Consider the following 21,039-nt stretch of genomic DNA (forward strand, 5'->3'; position numbering starts at 1 on the left):
TGGTAATTACTCGATACATAAATTAAATATGGTGGATTTTTGATTCTGCTATCCATTGCTGTATGCTTTGTATCCCTTCCCTTCCCTTGTTACTCCTGTCTCCTTCCAAATGTTTGTTTTGTCATTCCACTTTTCCCACACTCCACTACCCACCTTTCTCTCTTTTGTCATCCTTTATTCAGGCTGGCAAGGGAGCTCAGAGGTATAGATAGGTTCGATGTCTGGGTCAAATGATAAACTGCCAATGTCTGGGCACTGCATCAACGAGTGTGTCGTACTTTGGTTGGAATGCCAAGCTTGCCAACCTGTCTTCGAGAATTTGTTTGTGTATGTTAAAAATCATGTGCTACTTCTTGAATAATGTATGCTGGCTGTCTGCTGTCCCATTTGCTCTGACATATTCCAAATTCCTGGCCTGATTAGAAGGGCACTGTAACATCTGCACAGAGGTACTTCAGCAATGATGCAACCAGCACATCAAATTTCTGACTGCCTCCTAAATATCCATTCAACAGGTTCTTACTCATTCCCCCACAACCCTCCCTCATTTTGGCCACCCCACCTCCGTGCCTATGACATAAATAAACGACCACTCATGATAAAAATTTAAAATGTTGAAAAGTATAATTATTGCAAAGATATTTGCTTTAAACTTTCTTAAAATATGCCCATTTTAAAACATGTAATAATACACTTTACACTTTCAGAGATCTGATTGTGTACAAACTAATCTGCATAGGTCTTTGGAGCCATATATTTATTATACAAGTCAGGAAAAAAAACATTAAAAAAAAACATGTCAGGATGGATTCCCCAAAAAACAACCAAACAAGGTAGGAATGACACCACAATGCTTTTACGGATTGCCATGCCGACATATTTTGATGCATTTCCATCTCAATCCCACAACAAATCCCAGATGCAATTACATCAAACCACACTACAAATGTACAACTCCCTCCCACATCGACATCTTCATAAAATACGTGACTTTCAAAATGACATAATGTACCCCAGAATGGTCGGTGCACGTGCACAGACACCCCAGGAAATTTCTGTGTTCGGGGTGAAATAAAACGCATAACGTGTCCAGGATTAGGATTGTTACCTGGAATGGCTCACAAAGCTCTGAAAGAAGTGAAAAATATTTGGTAAAGGACTTGAGAGAAAGCACCGTGTCTCTGCACAACGAAATACTTTCTCAACTTGTCAAACATGCTGCTGCTCACAAAACAAACTTCCGACCATGTGGGTCGGTGCAAGGCCCAAGTGGATGAGCGTGTGCTACACAACCTCCCCCCCCCCCCAATGTATCTCAACCAGTGAATGGACTGTGTATCTGGATTAGGTGCTTCTGAGCACAAATGGGAAGGACATATCTCGGGCTTGTGATTGCACAGGGTAATGTTCAAATGATGATATTTACTATTCATCATGTTCGGAGTGAGGGAAGGGGGAGCTAGGGGCACTGTGAGAGCTGTTATAAATATTGTTTGTTTGGTTCTGGGGCCACATGAAAAAAAAATATGAGATTCTTGCATCTATTGCCAAAAGGTGAAGTGTGTGTGTGTGTGTGTGTGTGTGTGTGTGTGTGTGTGTGTGTGTGTGTGTGTGTGTGTGTGTGTATGTGTGGTGGGGGGGGGTGTTATATCCACGGCATACACCAGCTTGTCGATTTGGTAGGAACCTGACACCTCTAATATAATCCATGGATATTTCTCGTATTCCTAATTTATGAGCAGAACAATGATTACGGTTCACCATTTTGAAACTTCCATTCTTTCATCTAAATGCTGAAAATTATGTTGAAAAGATGGTTTGGATCACAGATTTGGCACTAGGAAAAACACAGGTTAAACTTACTCGGAAAGAAGAACCGAGTCAGTGTAAACACACACATGACGTGTGCAAAAGGCCTCATTTAGCATTCATATGTCATTTTGAAGTCATGTTTATTGTTCCTGGGGCTGGCAGGATAACCTCGAGGAAGGGACACTCTCCTCTGAGCCATCTGGCCTGGGTTTGTATCTCGGCACTACTACAAACTGTCATTCTGGTGTCTCATAAGCGGGGCGAGTGTGCTGTCTCGGACTGGGTGTCCCGTCTGCACATCATTCATTAGAGGACGTTAAAGATCCCACGGTGTTGTTCGCGAAGAGTAAGTGAGCTGTCAGCAGCATCATCACCAAATTTCAAATTTCTGCCCAAACCTACATGGGGCACTGCATCAGCAGCATATCCATGCTTAAAGCAATGATGCAACCAGCAGCCACCTTTGTGCATATGAAATAAATAAACAATTGTTACTATTGCTACACAGTGCCACTACTATTGTCAATGAAAAAAAATAATGTCAAAATATGTCCTAATGGCAATCCGTAAACGATTGTGGTGTCAATCCCACTTTTTTGGTTGTTTTTCTGTGATAACATCCCACCAAGCTTTAAATATAAAGCAATTCTCTTTTTACTTTTTGGGGGGGGAGGGAGGGGAGAATTATAGATGTTTGTGAAAATAGTATCATGTGGCAAATTGTGGTTCAATTGTCATGTGGAAATCATGTGTTTTCGTCCTTCAGTTTGTGCATGTATTATATTCCAAAAGAGATGTGCATGAAATAATATCAGTGATACTGATGAAACTGCAGGTTTATGTGGATGCATCTAATATTCGGCTGCATCAGCATTCCATTGTACAAAACAAATACAGGGCAAGCCTGAGTTTGTATTCGAAGTATGACGATGACTACAACATCCTCCATCATTGAAACAAACCAAGGAGTGACGTAACTCTATGACGTCACTGTCAGCGTCTCTCCAAGCAACTGTGGTGTTGTGTTCATTCGGAAACCCATTACACATGCATCTAATTGGCAGTTCTCAACTTTTGCATGGTTTTTTGAAATGCCAGTTTGGGTTTAACAACGGCATCTGCTTCTGCTTCACCAACTACTTTGCAGTTCTCTACAGTACAATAGTTCCATATCACTGGCTGCTGTTTCCTTTTGTACAAGTACTTTCAATTTCTGACTTGCTCATTTCTTTAGCAACTATTCCTCTGATATTTGCATCAATGAGAATGTTAAAGGCTTTCTCTGCAGGCTGATATAGGCCGAGTCATAATCGTAAGGCTCAGAGGAAGCAGTGTGACACTCTTCCTCAATATCATCTGGCCCGATAATGTCGAGGCTATGGACTCTTCTTGTGGTCTTGAACAAAGCACCAGCGTGCTCTTTGTGCAGTTGCAAGGCTTTGTTAAGCAATCTTTTAGCTGCTATTCCACAGACAGTTTTGATCATGGCCCAAGGCAGTTTCTTTCTTGTAATCTTGTACTGTCTCTTAAAAGCTTCCATTTGCTGAACCCTTGCCAAATTATCATCCAAGAGATGATGCCACATTGCCTTCACATGCAGTTATTTTACGGCATGTTTAGGCTCTGCAAATACAAACCTTCCTTTCCTGAAAGCTCTTATTTCCTCTCTGTATTTTCCATGGTACTTCTTCTTTATCATCATCATCATCATCATCATCATCATCATCATCATCCAGAAGTAGAAGGTTGTCCTGTTGAATCATTCCGACCATTCCTTCCTTTTCATACCACTTGGTTTTAGTTCTTGAGATCATAAGATAAATAATGTGAGCTGCTGCCTTTATTCTCGAAGAGTTAACGCTTTAACTCGCATTGGAGGCTGCTCAGGAAGCTTCCTTTTTTTTCTCTCAACATTAGCATCATAACTCGCAGAAGAGGCTAGCTGGGAAGCTGCCTTTCTTCTCTCAGGATTAGTATTATTTCGCTAGCTGGGAAGCTTTCTGAGGCATCCATTTTGCAGAGGTTGTGCGCACATGACAATAATTTCCCTTTCAGATCCATTCATCGTGTCAAACCCCTCCATGTCAGTACCCTTTCCCTTCCCCAAATATGCTCCCTCTTCATGCCACCCCTACTCAGCTTCCACATCATCCTGCCCCTCTCTTATTTCTCCCCAGTCTCCCCTCCCAGCTTCACCTTCTCCCCACACCTTCCTAGCTCCCCCTCTCCCCTCCCCCATTCCACACCTTCTCCTTGCTCCTTTCCACACCCCTACATCTTATCCGCAGATTCTCCTCCCCTGTCCCTCACTGTATGGACCCCAAACATCGAAGGCCTCTGCTTCAACCTGACAAATCTCTCAATCCAGGCTTCTGCCGACAGCCTGGACTTCATCTGTTTAACAGAATCCTTCCTTCCACAGGATATCCCAGACTCCGTGGTGTCTCTCCCTTGCAATTATCTCCAGTGTGATTGAGATGAACCCCATACTGGTGGCAGAGTAGCACTGTACATCAAGACCACCATATTTCACTCTCTGTGTACTTCTATTACACCTACCAAACCCCAAGAGTACTTCTGGCTGTGAGCCTGTGAATTTATCCTCTGCTCTCACCTCATGTTTATCTGGTGTTGTCCTGTCCTCCAAACAGTCTCTCTCAGACATCTCTCTTAGACAACATCCACATCTCTCTCAGACAACATGGACCAACTTTTCACCACTCACCCCAACTCTCTCTTCCTCATATGTGATGATTTCAATTGTCACCGTGCAAATTGGCTGGGTGTTGGTACCTCTCTTACCAGCCATGGCAATTCTGCAAAGAACTTGTGCGACTCCATGGGACTGACTCAATCTGTAAAGTCTCTCACCTGGATATCTGTCGATGGCAAATCTTCCCTTCTGGGTTTGGTGATTACCAACTTCCTCACCAATTTATCTTGCTCTTCTTCTGCCCAAAATTGGTTCATCTGATCATGTGCTTGTGATCATCAACATTTCTCTGGCTATTCTCAGAGCACAGCCTCCATGCCAGTGAGTTTGGCACTTCACTCAGGCAAACTGGCAGGGACTGCAAGCAGTCATCACCCTCTAGGACTGGTCTCCTATATCTACTACCCCTGATATTAATTCAGCCTGGGAATTCTTCCACACAAACTTGTCCTCCCTTATGCACAGATTAATGCCATCTCATATTCAGTTATCTTGCCCCTCCTCCCACCCTTGGTACACTGAATCCTGTGGCGAGGCAGTTGCCTTAAAACAACTTGCATTCTCCTCCTGGAAGGCATAACTGTCCGAAGGCAATCTCAGATCATTTCACAAAGCCTGCAACAAGTGTGTGTCTGCTCTCAAGAGAGCCAGTAAACTGCATCTGTCCAACCTCAAGAATGAACTTTCAAACTTGTCTCCCTCCTCTGAAGCATGGTGGTGCCTTGTTAAGTCTGTCTCTGATTTATGCTCCTCTTCCACCCCTTCGCTCACTGCAAATGGCACCACAGCCGACTTTGCTCTTGAAAAGGCCGAATGCCTCAATTCCCTGTTTGCTTCCAAATCTTGTCTCCCGAATGCCTCTCTCTCTGTTCCCACCCTTCCCAGTCAGACCCAACTGCTCTTGGACCCTGTGTATTTTGCACCTGATAAGGTGGAAACTTTCTGGCAACCCTCGACTCTGATTCGGCAATTGGACCAAACGGCATTAGCTCACCAGTCCTAAAAACCTGTTTCTCTTGCACATCCTCTCTCTGCTATTTTCACCCGATCATTTACATCATTACATCATCGGTCATCTTCCATCTACTTCCAAGTCAGCCAATATCATTGCATTGCATCAAAAGGTGCAAAAATGTTCCCCTTAACTACAGACCAATTAGATTACTTCCAATCATCGGCAAGATCATGGAGTCCTTAATCGCAGTCGATATAAAATCATTCCATTTTCCAATATCCTCATCTCAGATCGTCAATTTGGATTCAGACAAGGGCATGCTACCGAGGGCGTGCTGCTTCGACTCTCACAACAATGCATCTCAGCCCTCAAACACACATGAGATCAGGACCGTCTATTTGAACATATCTGAACCTTTCGATACAGTCTGGCATCCCGCCTTACTCTCCAAACTGTTTGCCAAGGGCATCCAAGGCCAACTCCACTCTTGGATTACTAACTTACTCTTCTCTTGTCACCAATATCTGGCTCTCAATGGAATTTTTTCATCACCTCTTTCTCTTCAAGGCTGAAATTCTCAAAGGCAGTGTTCTCGGCCCCATATTATTCTTAATCTACATTAATGATCTCTCTGACTCTCTGGAAAATCCTCTTTTTCTCTTTGCTGACGACTCCACCCTCTGCCATGACATCTCTCATCCTTCTGACAGACAGGCACCAACCTCTTCCCTCTCCTCAGACCTTGACAAAATCACAAACTGGTCAAACCCTTGGAATATGTCTTTTAACCCTGAGAAATCCCACACACTCACTCTCTTTTTCTCTCTGAAAGGACCGTACCGCAAACACTCCCATCTACCTTCTCAACAACCCTCTCAAAGATGTTGTCATTCATACTCAGCCATTATCTCTTTTGGGCAAGCCACATTTCAAAGTTGGCTTCTAAAGCCAGTCACTGACCCAGCATCCTCCATTATGCAGAGTCATTCCTTGGCACACCTGAACTTCTATCCACCTACAAAGCTTTCATCCACAGATTCATGGAAGACTGCTCTCCCCTCTGGGCTGGCACCCCTTTCTCACACATTGCTCAGCTTGACTCCATGGAAACAGAGGCCTTCAAGATCATTGGAATCTCTCACAAAGAAGCTGAGTCTATGGGCCTATCAGTTCACCATCGCCGACAGGTCGGTGGTCTCTGTCTTCTTCTGCCTCCTTTCTGATCTGGCAAGGTCTGCCTTCTCTGTGCTTTGTCCAACACCCACCCCACCCACCCCAGATATCTGCAGGACGCACTCAAATGACAAGAAATCCCCTTTTTGTGAAACTGCTAAAATCCAGAACCATTGCTCACCTACACTCATGCGTTCCTCCTTTTTACTGCCTATGGAACCAACTTCCACATTCTCTTCAATCTCATTCTTCCCTCCAGGTCTTCAAGAAAGCTGTTCACCACCATCTCAAATCATCCCCCATCCAAAACCATGATCTTTTCTACACCTGTTGAACCACCTCCCATCCCTTACCGAAATTTTGCTAATGTATCCATCTTGTCCACTGCTTGCGTTCTCCCATACCCCTCATCATTATCCGCATCCCTTGTTTGTCGGTCTATGACTATTTTCTCCCTCAGCCCTGCAGTTAGTATTTCCCCCCTCTCCTTTGGCTGTTCCTTTTCTTATGCTACATCCTGATCCATTCTGTGTTCTAGCTCTTCCAATGAGGCCTTGACTATGTATACAAAAATAAATAAATGAATAAAGCTAGCGTGTGAGGCTGCATTCTTTATTTCTTGGGTTTGAATATAATTATGTTTATTCTGGACCTTTTTCCATATTAAATTATGCATTTTGTAGTTCCTTGCAATCCAACTTGCCTTGCAATTCATGCATAAGTGGCGTTCAATGGCTTGTGGTGGATTGTGGTTGTATTTTTGTTTGTTTGTTTGTTTCATCAAATCTGTTTTTCTTTTGTTGTTGTGGTACAAGTGCAATATCCCAAAGACAATGCCGCTTCCTCTCGTTGAAATCATTGTAATTGTTTCAGCCATTATTGTGCTCGGCTGGCTGAGGAAAGAAAGAAGTACAATCCAGCGGTTTTATTTAGCGATCTCTCAATTTGGTACTTTCGCGATGTATTCTGGCATCTTTATCAGTCTTGGTCATGATGAAAATGCTCAAGAATAAATGGTTTGGCTCTTAAAGGCTTTACAACTTCATTCTATAGTTGCTTTTGAGCATATAGTTTTGTGCATATTTGATGGGGCGGCCATCTTTTTCTGTGTCACACCTCAATATGAAGTTCTACTGGAATCCATGATACACACTGTTAGAGAAGTTGGGGGCCCGGGAGGGGCAGAAGGTAAGGGAATATAAGGGAGTATGATGGGAGAAAGAATAGTGGAGTGGATGGAGAGGAAAATATGTTGGGGCAGGAGCAGGTGGACAACAGGACCATTCAAGATCAATATTTAGCTTTCATATTACACAAATATATTCCTCATACCACCCAAAAGGCAGGGGACCTCGAGTATCAGCTTCTTGTTGTATTTGGTTCCATTTGTTACTTGCAAAATCGAAAATTCGCAAGTATACGTATTGATTGGTCTGGTTTGTCATTCTGTCTGTTTCTCTGTCTTTACGTTAATCGCCGACAGGTCGCGATTCAACACTGATCTTAATGAAACTTGACCACCTGGGAGAGCTAGGCAATAGCGAGAAGCCTTTTGTTTTTGAAAGTCAAAGGTCAAGGTTGCACAAAATCGTCCATTTTCATCCGATTTACTTGAAATTTGAAAATAATTTGCAGATTGGGTCAGTGAATTGGCTAAAACCATATTGTTTTTGAGATCAATAGATCAAGATCATGCCAAATCATCAATTTTCATATGATTTACTTGAAATTTGAACAGGGTTTACATATTTGGTCAATGAAGCCAATTGTTTTAGAGATCAAAAGGGCAGGCAACTAATTTCACAAGTACCGGTTTATGATTGACTGTTACTTGGCAAAAAAAATATTTTTGCCAAGTATGTTGATCTGTTCTGTTAGTTTGTTTGTCTGTCCACTCGCGTACAACCCAAACCGCTCAGCCGATTGTTTTTTTCAACCAAGTCCCCCTATAAAGTATGTACAATTAAAATGCAAGTACATCTATAAAGTATGTACTATTACAATGTGAGCACTTTATTAAGTACGTACTGTTAGAATGTGAGTGTCTATAAAGGATGTACTATAAGAATGTGAGTGCATCTCCAATGTACATATTATAAAAAAAGTCTACATCAGTAAAATGTGTATCAATAAAATACGTATGATTGGAATGTGAATCTGCACAAAACTGAAAAGGTCTGTGTGTCCGCTGTATGATCATAAACCTACATTGTCAACATATCGTCTACACACTACACCAACAAACACATCAGTACACAAATTACACCACACAAAACAAGTCCTAGCAAGGGTCTGCAATCTTTGATTGCTCTTTCTAGTTGTTTGCTGTTGGAGAAACTGGTGTGTCAACATTTTGATGAGTAAATCATATTTACTATTGTGATGTTATAAGTATAGGCTTTCAAACTGACTTGTCGAGGATGCGGAAAGCTTCTGCCAGTTCCTCTTCTGTCTGTCCCGCAGATTCTTCCTTCATCTGCTCCACCATCATCACCAGGAACTCCTCGAAGTCGATGGTTCCACTTGCTGAAATGAAAGTGTCATTTTGGATCTATCACAGTGCTTCTGACACAGGATTTTGATTAAATCAGATTGATGTACAGTATCCCCTTTAAGGAATGAAGGAGAGAAGGGAAGACGGTTAATGGTGGGTTGACAAGCTGTGGTGGTGTGGAGTTTGATTAATGCCTGTGTGAAATGAACAATGGTTTCCTTGTGTGGAAGAACATTATATTTACCAAAGATGGAAATCCGCACTCACACCTTCATTGATGTCAATGTTATGCAAATTGCTGCGGTGCTGTCTCACTACTTTTTATCGTGCCATTGACATGGCCGCACCAGACTTTAGGCTGCGCCATTATGATTTTAAGCGTTGTTCGCCCCGTCGTTGGCAACTGTGACATACAATCTCAATTTTAATCACATTTCATCATTGATTCATTGACAAAATTGTATTTTTTTAAAAAACATCTTTTTCACAAAAAAATCGATATTTTCTTTCTTCAAACCATGTATTCATGGAAAAGGCAAAATTAATCAAAAGCTGGATTTTGAATGAGAAAATGGCGATTTCTTGGGATAAAGGAGCAAAAAGAAAAACGATTAAGAAGAAATGGAGAGATTAAGGCAAGAAGAAGAGCAAGTTTATCTGTGACAAATTTTAATGCATTTGGATATTTGTTTTCAATAGAGAAGATATTTGTTAATATGCGAAGTTTTAACAGAGAAGCTCAGCAGATATTTGTTAATCAACAAACAGATGATGAGACAACATCAAGGCAGACACAAAATCGTCTCCAGCATTAGAGAAGGTGGCATTCAGCTCTGCACAGATAACTAGCTGTCTGGTGGGCCTCTAGTTTTCAAATATAATATACATTTATTAAAACTCAAACAGCCAGATAACACATAAAGTTAATCAAGATAGGTTTCAAAAACATTCAAAGCATTAACACATCAATTCTGCTTGGCCGTTGTCTCCCAAATTCACAATTAATTTTTTTTAATCTTATGTAAGCCTGTAGGTATTGAGGAGGGCATCCATCCCATCATGGTCTGGCCTCCAGACATGCCCTGGGGGTCGCTTGCCAACTTTGTCTGCAGTGGAGGTTGAAACCTGCCGCTCTTTAAGGACTTTTGTGTGGCTCCCCGACATTGACGGATCTTGCCTCATTTTTTCTCTATCAATTTTCAGACAAATCTTTGTGAGTGTTGTGAAAGGATAACATAATACTTGGGAACTTTGGCAATAATAAACAGGGAGATACATCTAATTACCGACGAATTCTGTGAGCACGCCTTCCACATTGTGCTCCGCACATTGTTCGCTGTGGTTATTTTGGACATCTTATTGGCAATAGCACAGTGGCCGCAGCCTCAACGTATCTGCTGCCTCAACCTCCAGCCCCAATTTAGAATTTGAATCCCTTCTTAAAAAAACAGCGATGCTCTCATCCTCGCTGGGCAGGTAAACGAGAATCCCAGTAATGAACGACTTGTATATCTAAATAACAAACGAGATGTTGTTTTGACAATATTTGATAGCTCCCCCTTCAATAGAGGGTATGTGTGACGTCACCACATTTGCGATCCGCCATCTTGGAATACGACAAAACAAAGTGTAACATCTTACATTTGTTAAATGGTGAATTTTTGCGTTGTATTTTGTTGTGGTAATCGTGCCGATAGGGGGGTCTGGTTGTCGCATCATAGACTGCCGACAAGAAACAATATAAAGATTTCGATATGGAGGCTTAACTTCGAGTTATGAGGGACCTTCGAGGGTGATTCGGCATGTGTTTTACTTGTCAATGTCTAATTATGTGCAAGAAGTAAGGTGGGGTGGGGAGGGTGGGCGTGTGTATGCTTGGGAATTACACTATCAGGACAATAGTAGTAAAAACACCAATGTGTAAAGTGTGATGAAATGGAATATGTAAAAAGTTTGTAAAGTCTACATCATATAGACTGTATTGCATCACATCAGTAAACATGTATTGCATCACAAATCAATGCGTGGGTTGATATGCTGCGTGTATTTTATTTTAATTTTATTTTTTTTGGACACAAAGGCAGGACCTGTGGAAAAGCAAGAACACTGAACGGATCAGGGAACAACAGAACAAAAGGACTAGGAGAACGAGAGGAGGAAAACACCAACAGCAGGGTTCAACGACAAAATAGAGGGAGACTTGGACAAATAAGGGAAGTGGGGAGGATTCATGGGATGAACAAGATGGACACAGAAGAAAAATCTCAGGAAGGAAAAAAGTGGTATATTGGAAGGAGGGCTTGGGGAGAAGCGAGGATGGGGTTAACAGGGGCAGAAGAGAGCATGGTTTTGCATTGCGGATGATCTGAGATATTGGTGAACAGCTGTGCTGAAGACCTGGAGGGAAGGATGAGATTGAAGAGAATGTGGAAGTTGATTGCACAGGTGGGAAAAAAGAGGAATGAATGAGTGGAGATGAGCTGTAATTCTGAATTTTTCAAATGGGGATAACATGGATTGTGGCTCTTCAGATGTTGCATTTTGACCAAATTTGAAAACAATGGCTCTTCGTTTTCAACTCCTGGCCTAGTGGAACCACTAACATCCTCCATCTCATCCTCTCACAACTGTGAATGAACTTTGCTAATAAATCGTCGAACTTGTGATATGTTATGCATGATTTTCTGTCCAACTTGTTGAAGTAAAAGGCTCTTCTACTTTACTGCTATAAAGATGTGGGATTCAGCGGTACACCATTTACTCAGGATCATCGATGGTACTCAGCTTATTCTGTTTTGGTTGTTGTAGAAGAACTGTATTTCCTACATGCATGTCGTGGGTTGAAGTGTGCTGCTTGGCATCCGCATTTTGCTTGATAACCCAATCACAGTCCAGAGTATTTTGGAGTACAAGATTGTTGATCTGAGTTGGAAGGTGAGGGATTTTGCGGCAGACTTCTCTTCCCAAAATAAGTGCTGCTGGACTTCCCCAGTGGCTTCACGCTGTGGAAACCAAGGCATTTAGGATTATTGGTATCTCCCCAGTGAGGCTGTCTTTGGGCCTCTCACTGCAGGCAGGTCGGTGGTCTTTCTGTCTTCTACCGTCTCCTCTCCGCTCTCCCCCCATGCTCTGTGTGCGACATGTCTCCTCCCCCCCCTCCATATTTCTGCAGGACGCTCAAGGTCCACCAGCAACCCCCTTCTGGTAAAACTACCAAAATCAAGAATCACTGCTCACATTCAATCTTTCATTCATCTTTTCCCTACTTTTGGAACAAACTCCCACACTCTCTTCAATTCCACTCTTCCCTCCAGATCTTCAAAACATCTGTTCACCACCACCTCTTATATTTCCCCATCCAAAACCATGATCTTTTCTACCCCCGGTAATCCACCCCAAACCTACCTCCTTCAAATTCCCTGCTTTCCTTCCCGAAAGTTCCCTGTCATGTAATATAAGGTCCTGAAAGTCCCTGTGATGTCCATCTTGTTTACCCCGTGGACCCCGCCCCATCCGTCTCCCTTCCACAGATCTCCTAATGTCTCTGTTCCCCACTGTTTTGTCCTTCTCTCTCCCACCACTCTTGTCTCCTGCCCCCCTTGTTGTGCATTATGTGTGTTAGCTCTCATACGGGCCTCGACAATCTGCACACAAAAAAACTTCGCCAGTCAGCCAAACAGGCAACGGCCAGCGTCCTGTTCCAGCACGCGAGCAAATTCACACAGCACGAACAACGACAATTGCGCTGCTATTTTGTCATTGCCTTCAGAAGCCAGAGAGGTCCTCTGTATTCTGACCACCATCATCACACTATCCCCCTCCCCCTTATGTCACACTGACCAACCATCAGCCTCGGGGGAATGGCCTGTCGCTTTGAAGTTGGGAAGGCGGTGTTTTTTGCCGACTCAGAAACGTTCAGCTTTGTCAGTAGCCTGGTCGGCCATTGTTGTAGTTGTAGTTGTTGTTGTTGGCATATAAAATGTGGTTCTTTTATTGCCAGCTTTGTAAATGCAAAAACGTAGGAAAAGGTCACAGGGGGCAAAAACATAATGGGAGGAACCAGCTTTAAACCCTACCGAGTTAACACAGCACCACCCCCGTGTGGTGACATAACAATCTCAAGCTGACAGTTTTCCCTACTTAATTTACATTGAGATGTCTACTACCCATCCACAGACCATGCAATGCTATACAATCCTAATTTTACGATGAAGTTCCTCTATCTGCACCACAAACATAACAGTATGCATCCACAGCCTGGCCAGCCATTCCTTATCAACCATTTTAATTGGAATACCTGCTTTAATGCTTAAGCCACTTGCCGAGCGGCCTACAGTCGATCGTGGTATGGTTCGTGTCCCAAATGGGATGTACAGTTGGCAGTTGCTACAAGGTAGAGGTACATATTTGGGTATTGTCTCGACTAGCGGGGTACCTGTGCTATGCATGGGAGGGTCTGGATAGCCGCTAGACAACCGATTCGTGAAGAACTTGGGTAAAAAATGGCGAAACCACAAATATCGTTTCTGCGAATGTCATGGGTGGAGCCCCTCGCATTATTCACTGAATCTCTTTTCAACTCAATCTTTCTATTTTCATTCCAAACAGCATCATCCCAATCACAAATTAATACCATACCATTAATTTAACAAAATACAATATGACAAACACTCGTTGTGTCGCACCTCGATGGCCATAATGCACATACGTATCAACTGGATTGCTCACGCGATCCAGACAGTCTAATAACATGCCACGTTCCAATACGGGCTCGACTTGAAGGCCTCCTTTTTATTGTGTACTAGACGACCCGTGAACCCGTTGGGTTCCCGTTGTGACAGCGGTTGATAAAAAAAATCATTTCAAAAAAGAAAAAAGATAGCTCCAGTGAACTATACCGCTGAGGTTGTTTGCATTGATCAAATTCTCCCAAAGAGTACTTCACTGAATCGGGAATTGATTTTTTAATAATTTTTTCGTTGTCAGATTTGAACGAAACTTGATACTGCACATCGCAGGAGAATGGTGAGTGAGGTGGCACTACAAATTTTGCACTATCCTGTACCATTTTGGCTGTATTTCGGGAACATACATACATACATACATACAAGATGAGAGTTTTAGTAATAATGTATATACATGTGCGAGGACTTTGCATGCTACTAGGGAGTTGCTAATCACAGAACAAACATACATTGACACTGTAGGGTTACATAACTTTTACCATCAGCTTGTTATACATATAATCTCAACACATCTTCCCCTTTTAGATGGATGAAAATCAATTAACTAACTTGTGACACTTTGTAATACAATGAGCAAACGGATTGTTCGAACCATGGGAAGCAAAAGCATTCATCATTGTAACATTGTTCTAAAATAATTAAGTCACATTCTTCAAAAGCTCCCCTTGATTTCTGCTAAGCATTTTAGACCAACAAAATCAAAGCCAGGGATGTCGATGAGCAGCGACTGGAATCTGCTTGGCTTCACGACTGCTCTACCACTGCGTGTAGTACGGAATCAGTGGCTGTCCTGATGTCTGGAGAGGTTGTTCCCTTGACAGCTGGAGTTGAATCTGCTCAGGTGGCTGAAGTCCCGTCGACTTGGCCTGTTTATTTTCGAAGTGGTCAGGCTGCTGTTCGCTGCCTGCAGCTGGATTGTCTGCTGGACGTAGTCTGATGTGTTGGATCTTCCTCCTCCTATCTGCACGATGTATGACCAGGGAGCACATTGCTGAACCACCTCAGCCAGCTGCTTCCAACCCTTATCTCCATCACTTTTAACAAGGTCGGGATCACCAGGGTGCAGCTCTGGTACAGGGTGTGCTCTGCGATCAAAGTACTTATTTTGTTGATGCTTTGCAGCACCGTCACACTCCTGCACTGTGTTATGGTTGACAACACCAGGCCTGAGCGTAGATGGGATGGTCGGTGGTGTTGTCCGTAGTTTCCGACCATACATGTGCTCAGCGGGGCTCACTCCCAGAGCTGGGATTGGAGTTGAGCAGTAGATCAAGAGAGCAAGGAAAGGTTTTCCTGCTTGAGGATCTCCTTCACTGTTTTAACTGCTCTCTCTGCCTCTCCATTCGCCTGTGGGTTGTTTGTACTACTTGTAACATGCCTGAAATTCCAATTTGTAGCGAATTTCCTGAACTCTGCTGAAGCAAAATGTGGGCCATGATCTGATATGATCATCTCAGGTATTCCATGTTGTGCTAAAATATTCTTCATTTTGCATACCACTGCGAATGATGTCATTTCTGAACGATATGATATGTCGATGTATCTGGAATAGTAATCCACTGACACACGGTACGGGTGCCCTTTAAACTCACAAATGTCCACTCCTATCTTCTGGAATGGTCGATCGGGCAACATTGATGTAAGAAGTGGCTCACTTGGGTGTGATGGCTGTTTCTCAAGACAATGTCGACATTTCGCCACCCGTTCTTGAATGTATTTGCTGATGCCTGGCCACCACACACACACTGGTTTGCATGCTCACGATACTTTGTAATCCCCAAGTGCCCATCATGAATGCGATCGAGGATTTCACATCGAAGGGGGTAAGGAATGACAATCCTGTCACCCCTCCTCAAGATTCTGTCAATGACACTCAGTTCCCCTCTGATTGTAAACAGGTTTCAGGCGGCCAACTGAACCTTCTGTTTGTGAACAGGCCACCCTGAGATAATGTATTGCAGAGCTGTCTTCAGATTGATGTCCTTTTGTGTTTCTTTTCGGATCTCGTTGAGCTTGGCATCTGATACTCGCCATGAGGAGACGACCTCACTGACAAAGACATGGACGTCTTCTTGAAGATTGATGCTGTCATGAGTAGACATAGGACTTCGTGACAATGTGTCAGCAACAATCATGTCCTTGCCTGAGGTGTGAATAGCCTCGGGCTTGAATCGCATGAGTCTCACAAGCATGCGTTGACATCTCAAAGGTGTCTCTGACAAGTCTTTGGTGTTGACTAGAGGAACTAGTGGCTTATGATCTGCACACAACGTGAACGTCTCAAGTCCTACCAAGTAAAGTTCAAATAACTCACAAGCCCACACTGCTTCCAAACACTCTTTTGTCGATTTGTGCATACCACCATTCAGCTTCTGTAAGTACTCTTCAACAGAAAACAACTGATCGAAGTCCGTCTTTATGTTCTTGCAGCATATCTCCACCAAGGCTAAAGCTGCAAGCATCGGCACTTACTGTTGTTGGTTTGGCCGGGTCAAAGTACGCCAAGGTTGGTGCTTTTGTAAGCACGTCTGATTTTGGAGAAAGCCTCTGTCTGTTCTGGTCCCCAGGTCCATGCAGTTTCTTTTTTCAGCGGTTGGTTCAGTGGCGTCAAGGTCGTTGACAAGTGAGGCAAATACCTGCCCAGGTAGTTGACCATGCCGAGGTATCTCCTCAGCTCTGTAACGTCTGCTCGTTCGGCCATCTTTGCTATTGCCTCAACTTTGGACGAATCTGGACGCACGCCCTTTTCACTAATTATGTGTCCCAGGAAGTTGATCTCAGACCTCAGATATTCACACTATTTGTTGTGGAGTTGGAGACCGACTTCACTTAATCTCTTTTTCACTCTAACCAAGAGTCATTCATGTTCTTCAGTGGTGGACATATGACAGAGAATGTCATCGAAGTAACAGATAACTCCATCAATCCCTGTGAGGATTGTAATCATTGTTCTCTGGAAAATCTCCGGTGCAGATGATATTCCAAAAGGAACTCGCTTGAAGAAGAACCGTCCAAATGGTGTTATAAACGTGGTTAACTTTGCGGTTGTCGGGTCGAGGGGAATCTGCCAGAATCCTGATGCAACATCCAGCTTTGAGAATACCGATGACCCACCTAGCTGGTGGATTACACCATCAGCTGTCGGAATGATGCATCTCTCACGTTTGACCGCTTGATTGACTTTCTTCAGGTCGACACAAATTCTGATCTCTCCTGAAGGTTTAACAACAGGAACCATCAGAGAGACCCACTCTGTTGCCTCAGTGATTTCTTCAATCACCCCTCCATCCTTCATCCTCTTGATTTCCTGCTCCACTTTCTTGAGTAGTGGAATAGGCATGCGCCTGGCAGTTGTCACACTGTATGGTGTTGCCCCCATCTTTAAGCATAATTTTGACTGGCTGGCAATTAACTTCACCAAAGCTGATTGAATTGATGTGTTGGACCGGCCCCAAGGTAGTGACTGTTGTTCTACAGAGGAGACTATCAGTGTCATTTTCAATTACGTAAATGGTGGCTGATAGCTCTTCTCCCACGGATGTATCAAATCTTCCAACCACATCCATTCTGCCTCCTGGACTCAGGAGCATCACTGAGTTGGCAGGACACAGGTCGGGTTTTCCAAGGAACGTCCACATTTTCTTGCTGATTACTTGAACGTCAGCTCCCATGTCGATCTTGAAGTTCACTCTTCTGCCACGTATCTCAAGATTTACCCTCCAGGGTGGTTCCTCATTGGTTTGTACAGACCCAACGAAAAATGGTGTACGTGTTCAAGGTTCAGATGCATCAACTTTATTTATACTCTTTGTCCTGTATTTTCGCGCAAAGAGTGAAAACTTCTGACATCTAATGCACTTCTTTCCTTCTAACGGACAAGAGTCTCTCTTGTGCACATAACCACATCTGCCACAGGTTGAACCTTTACCTTCACGCTTATACCTGTCTGTGTCACTTCTGTGTGGCTCATGCTTAACACGTGCTGCATCTACGGAGAACCCTCTCTGTTGCTGAATCTGTGATTTGACCTGTTCATACTGCCGAGCCAGAGTAACTACCACGGTCAAAGTCAAGTCACTTTGCAATTGAAGTTTTTCCGAAAGCTCTTTGTCACCTAATCCAAGCACAAGTCTATCTCTAATATTTTCTTCTTTGTTTGCAAACTCAGTGCACTGAGAGAGTTCATATAAACTTCTCACGTATTCTTCAACACTTTCCCCATCCTTTTGGTTCTTTGATAGAAGGTAGCTCTCTCATGAATCACGTTACTTTTTGGTGTGAAATGATCATTTAATTTACCCAGCATTGTATTGAAATCATCGGCATTTTCATCTGTTCAGAAAACATGACAATTGGCTGAATACCTGCTCAGCCTCCGCTCAAACAACAAAGTACTAAATTGAACATTCCCTTCTTCCTTGTCAAGCTTTGTTTATATTTATGCATATATATATATATATTTTTTTTTTTTACGGCTGTGGAAATTCGCAATACACCATAAAGGGTCCTCAGGTGAGATATATCGATAAGTTCATGTGTAGTTAGCCCACACCTGTTGTTTAGAGGGAATATGTGTGATTCATCCGGGCTGCGACGCTTTGAGTTAGCCAGTTTTCTTTCTCTATCGTTATTTTGGACCATTAAGCCACCAAGAACTCAAACACCACCACCTTTGCCTCTTTACCTCCACAACTTCATCCCGCAAACATCGCTTCACCGCCATTCCCAAACGACACCCACCAACCACCAAACCACCACAGCAAACCCCCACCACCTTTGCCTTTCTCCTTCCACAACCATCGACCCCACCACCAGTCAACACCGAACGTCGTACTGTCCGAAGCCGTTCGGTAATTGCTGCCGAACGCAGCAAGTCACGAGTGCAATGGATGCCTTTACAGGAGAGAAATTCGGATCAGGAAGGCTTCACGCCCTTTTTCCTCCGTCCAATGGGCGAGCGTCGGGCGGTGTGGCCCCGCCTCCAAGCACGATGAATGCGAATTCCTCTCAGGAAAGAATTCGGATCGAAAGAGGCTCACGCCCCTTTTTGCCACACCAATGGCTGAACAGAGGGTGGCGTGGCCCCGCCTCCAATCGCGTTTTGATCCTAAAATCTGCATGCAAGCTCCTCCCCCGGTCTATAAAAGACGCGAGTCTGTGTGGAATTCGTTGTTGTAGTGTACGGGTCTCGCGCGGAGTGGTCGGTGCCACGGAGGGTCTTCTCCCGCCAGCCTTCGCCCTGCCAACTTTGTTTGCCTGGATCATCGTCGTTGGTGTCGTCTCGTCACTAGTCGTTGGTGTCGTCTCGTCACTAGTCTTTGGTGTCGTCTCGTCGCTGGTCGTTGGTGTCGTCTCGTCGTTGGAATCGAGCCACCTTCGCTTTCACAAGCGACCAAGCCAGCCAGCCATTCCCCTCGCTCGACCCTGAGCATCAACAATTCCCTCCCTCCCCCCCCCCCATCCGTGCTGAGATAGTGCCGGTGGCCCCGTTCATTCCCCACCCTAACCGTGGTGCCGACCAAACCGTGCTTGCGTGGAGCATGCCGGAGAGGGCTCACCGACCACGCCAAGGGCACGGAGTCGGGGCGCAGCTGCGCTGACATTGCGGCTTGCCCGACATCGCGTCACGAGGACGCGGGTAAGATCTTTTTGGTCTCGTGGACCTGGCCGCTCCTCCAGGTTCCGCACCCATTTGGTCCACGGACCCCGTCTACCTCCCTGACTATGGGGAGGTCTTTCCTGTTTATTTTGAATGAATGATGTGGCGCCGAGTCCCGACAAGTATAATTGTTTAAGTGTTGTAAATAATTATAGTCGGTCGTAGTGCTTTTGCTTTTGTTGCTTTTGCTGCACATTGCATTACTGCCTTACGTGCGTGTGTTGTGTGTGTGAAATAAAGTGCTTGCTTGTTGAACTGTTTCCCGTTTCGTTGCGTCCTTTCCTCTGTTTGAAAGTTCCATCTTGCATCACATAAGGGATTGATAGTGGGTTGAAACACCCGATAAGTAATCTGAACCGTCGAGGTTGACGATAACTCCGCTCGGTTATCCCTGCAGCACGGAACGAGCCGCTTAAGCGGTTCGTGTCCGAAGTCAACCTGCGGCGAGGTACGATCGCCCGGTCGACCACTCGCGCAGGTACTTAGGTAGGTCGAATTTGGCGAGCAACCCTATCCTGCGCGGGTGGGCAATTGGCACGATCGTGGTGAGGTGAAACCCCCACCCGTGACTGGCTCCTGGCGGTAGTTCCCGGAGGGTCATGACTGAATTGTCCGTTCCGGTGGGCGACGCGTCGCGATTCGAGTTACGTGGCCAATCGCACTCCGGACGGGCCAAAATTCGTAACAATATATTGTTGTGGTTACCAAATTCGCAAACCACCATTCAGGTCCCTTAGGTGAGATATCTCGGTAAGTATATGTGTAGTTAGGCCCAAACCCGTTGTCTAGTGGGAATACATGTCATTTATGCATGCTGCGACTCTTCAGGATAGCCGTTTTTCTTTCACTATCTTTATTTTGGACCAACCGCCATTGTTACCACCACCAACCACAACATCAACCACCCACCGCGGCGCCGCTTCACGTCACACCTCGCAACCGTCGCATCGCCACCGTTCTTGCGCCGCTTGTGGGTACCGGTGTTGGACTCGTGCAGGGCGCGCGCCGAACAGCGTGTACAAAACCACGGATTTTCCGCTCCAAAAACGGATCAAAAACGACACACGCCCACTTTTGTGCCGTCCAATCGGTGAGCGAGGGGCGATTTGGCCCCGCCTCCAGGGCGTTGGAGGGCGGTCGCTATATGCAAATTTATGGATCAAAAAGCATTCACGCCCACTTTTTCTCGGGCCAATGGGGAGCGAGGTGAAAGGTCGAAGGCAGGGGGTCAAAGATGAGAGAGCGAAGCCACGGGGCTTATATAAGCGACCGCGTTCGTCAGTCAAGTAAGTTAAGACTTCGCAGTCGGTGGAGTTGGGAAGAAGAAGCAAGAAGGAGTTGGTCGTCGTCGTCGTCGTCGTCGTCGTCGTCGTCGTCGTGTGCGTTGGAGTCGGAGCGAAGAGGACGGAGCTGTGGAGAGGCGGCGAGGGCAGACGAGGGGGTGCTCGCGTCGTGCCGGGAGCTGCACACCAGGGAGGCCGACGGCGC

The 21,039-nt window shown here is 44.6% G+C and overlaps 1 protein-coding gene across 1 annotated transcript in view; it reads right to left on the minus strand.

Moving 5' to 3' along the window:
- Positions 1-21,039, minus strand: part of LOC147023571 (troponin C, skeletal muscle-like) — a 72,172-nt gene that overhangs the window by 18,396 nt on the left and 32,737 nt on the right. The window contains exon 4 of the mRNA XM_085889078.1: positions 9,065-9,179. Within this exon, the coding sequence (XP_085745204.1) occupies positions 9,065-9,179 (115 nt within the window). The remainder of the gene's footprint in view (positions 1-9,064; positions 9,180-21,039) is intronic.

The sequence above is a fragment of the Eptatretus burgeri genome, chromosome 7 (genome assembly GCF_056783735.1).
Source record: "Eptatretus burgeri isolate ZD-2024b chromosome 7, Ebu_testis_v1, whole genome shotgun sequence".
Taxonomy (NCBI): Eukaryota; Metazoa; Chordata; class Myxini; order Myxiniformes; family Myxinidae; genus Eptatretus; species Eptatretus burgeri.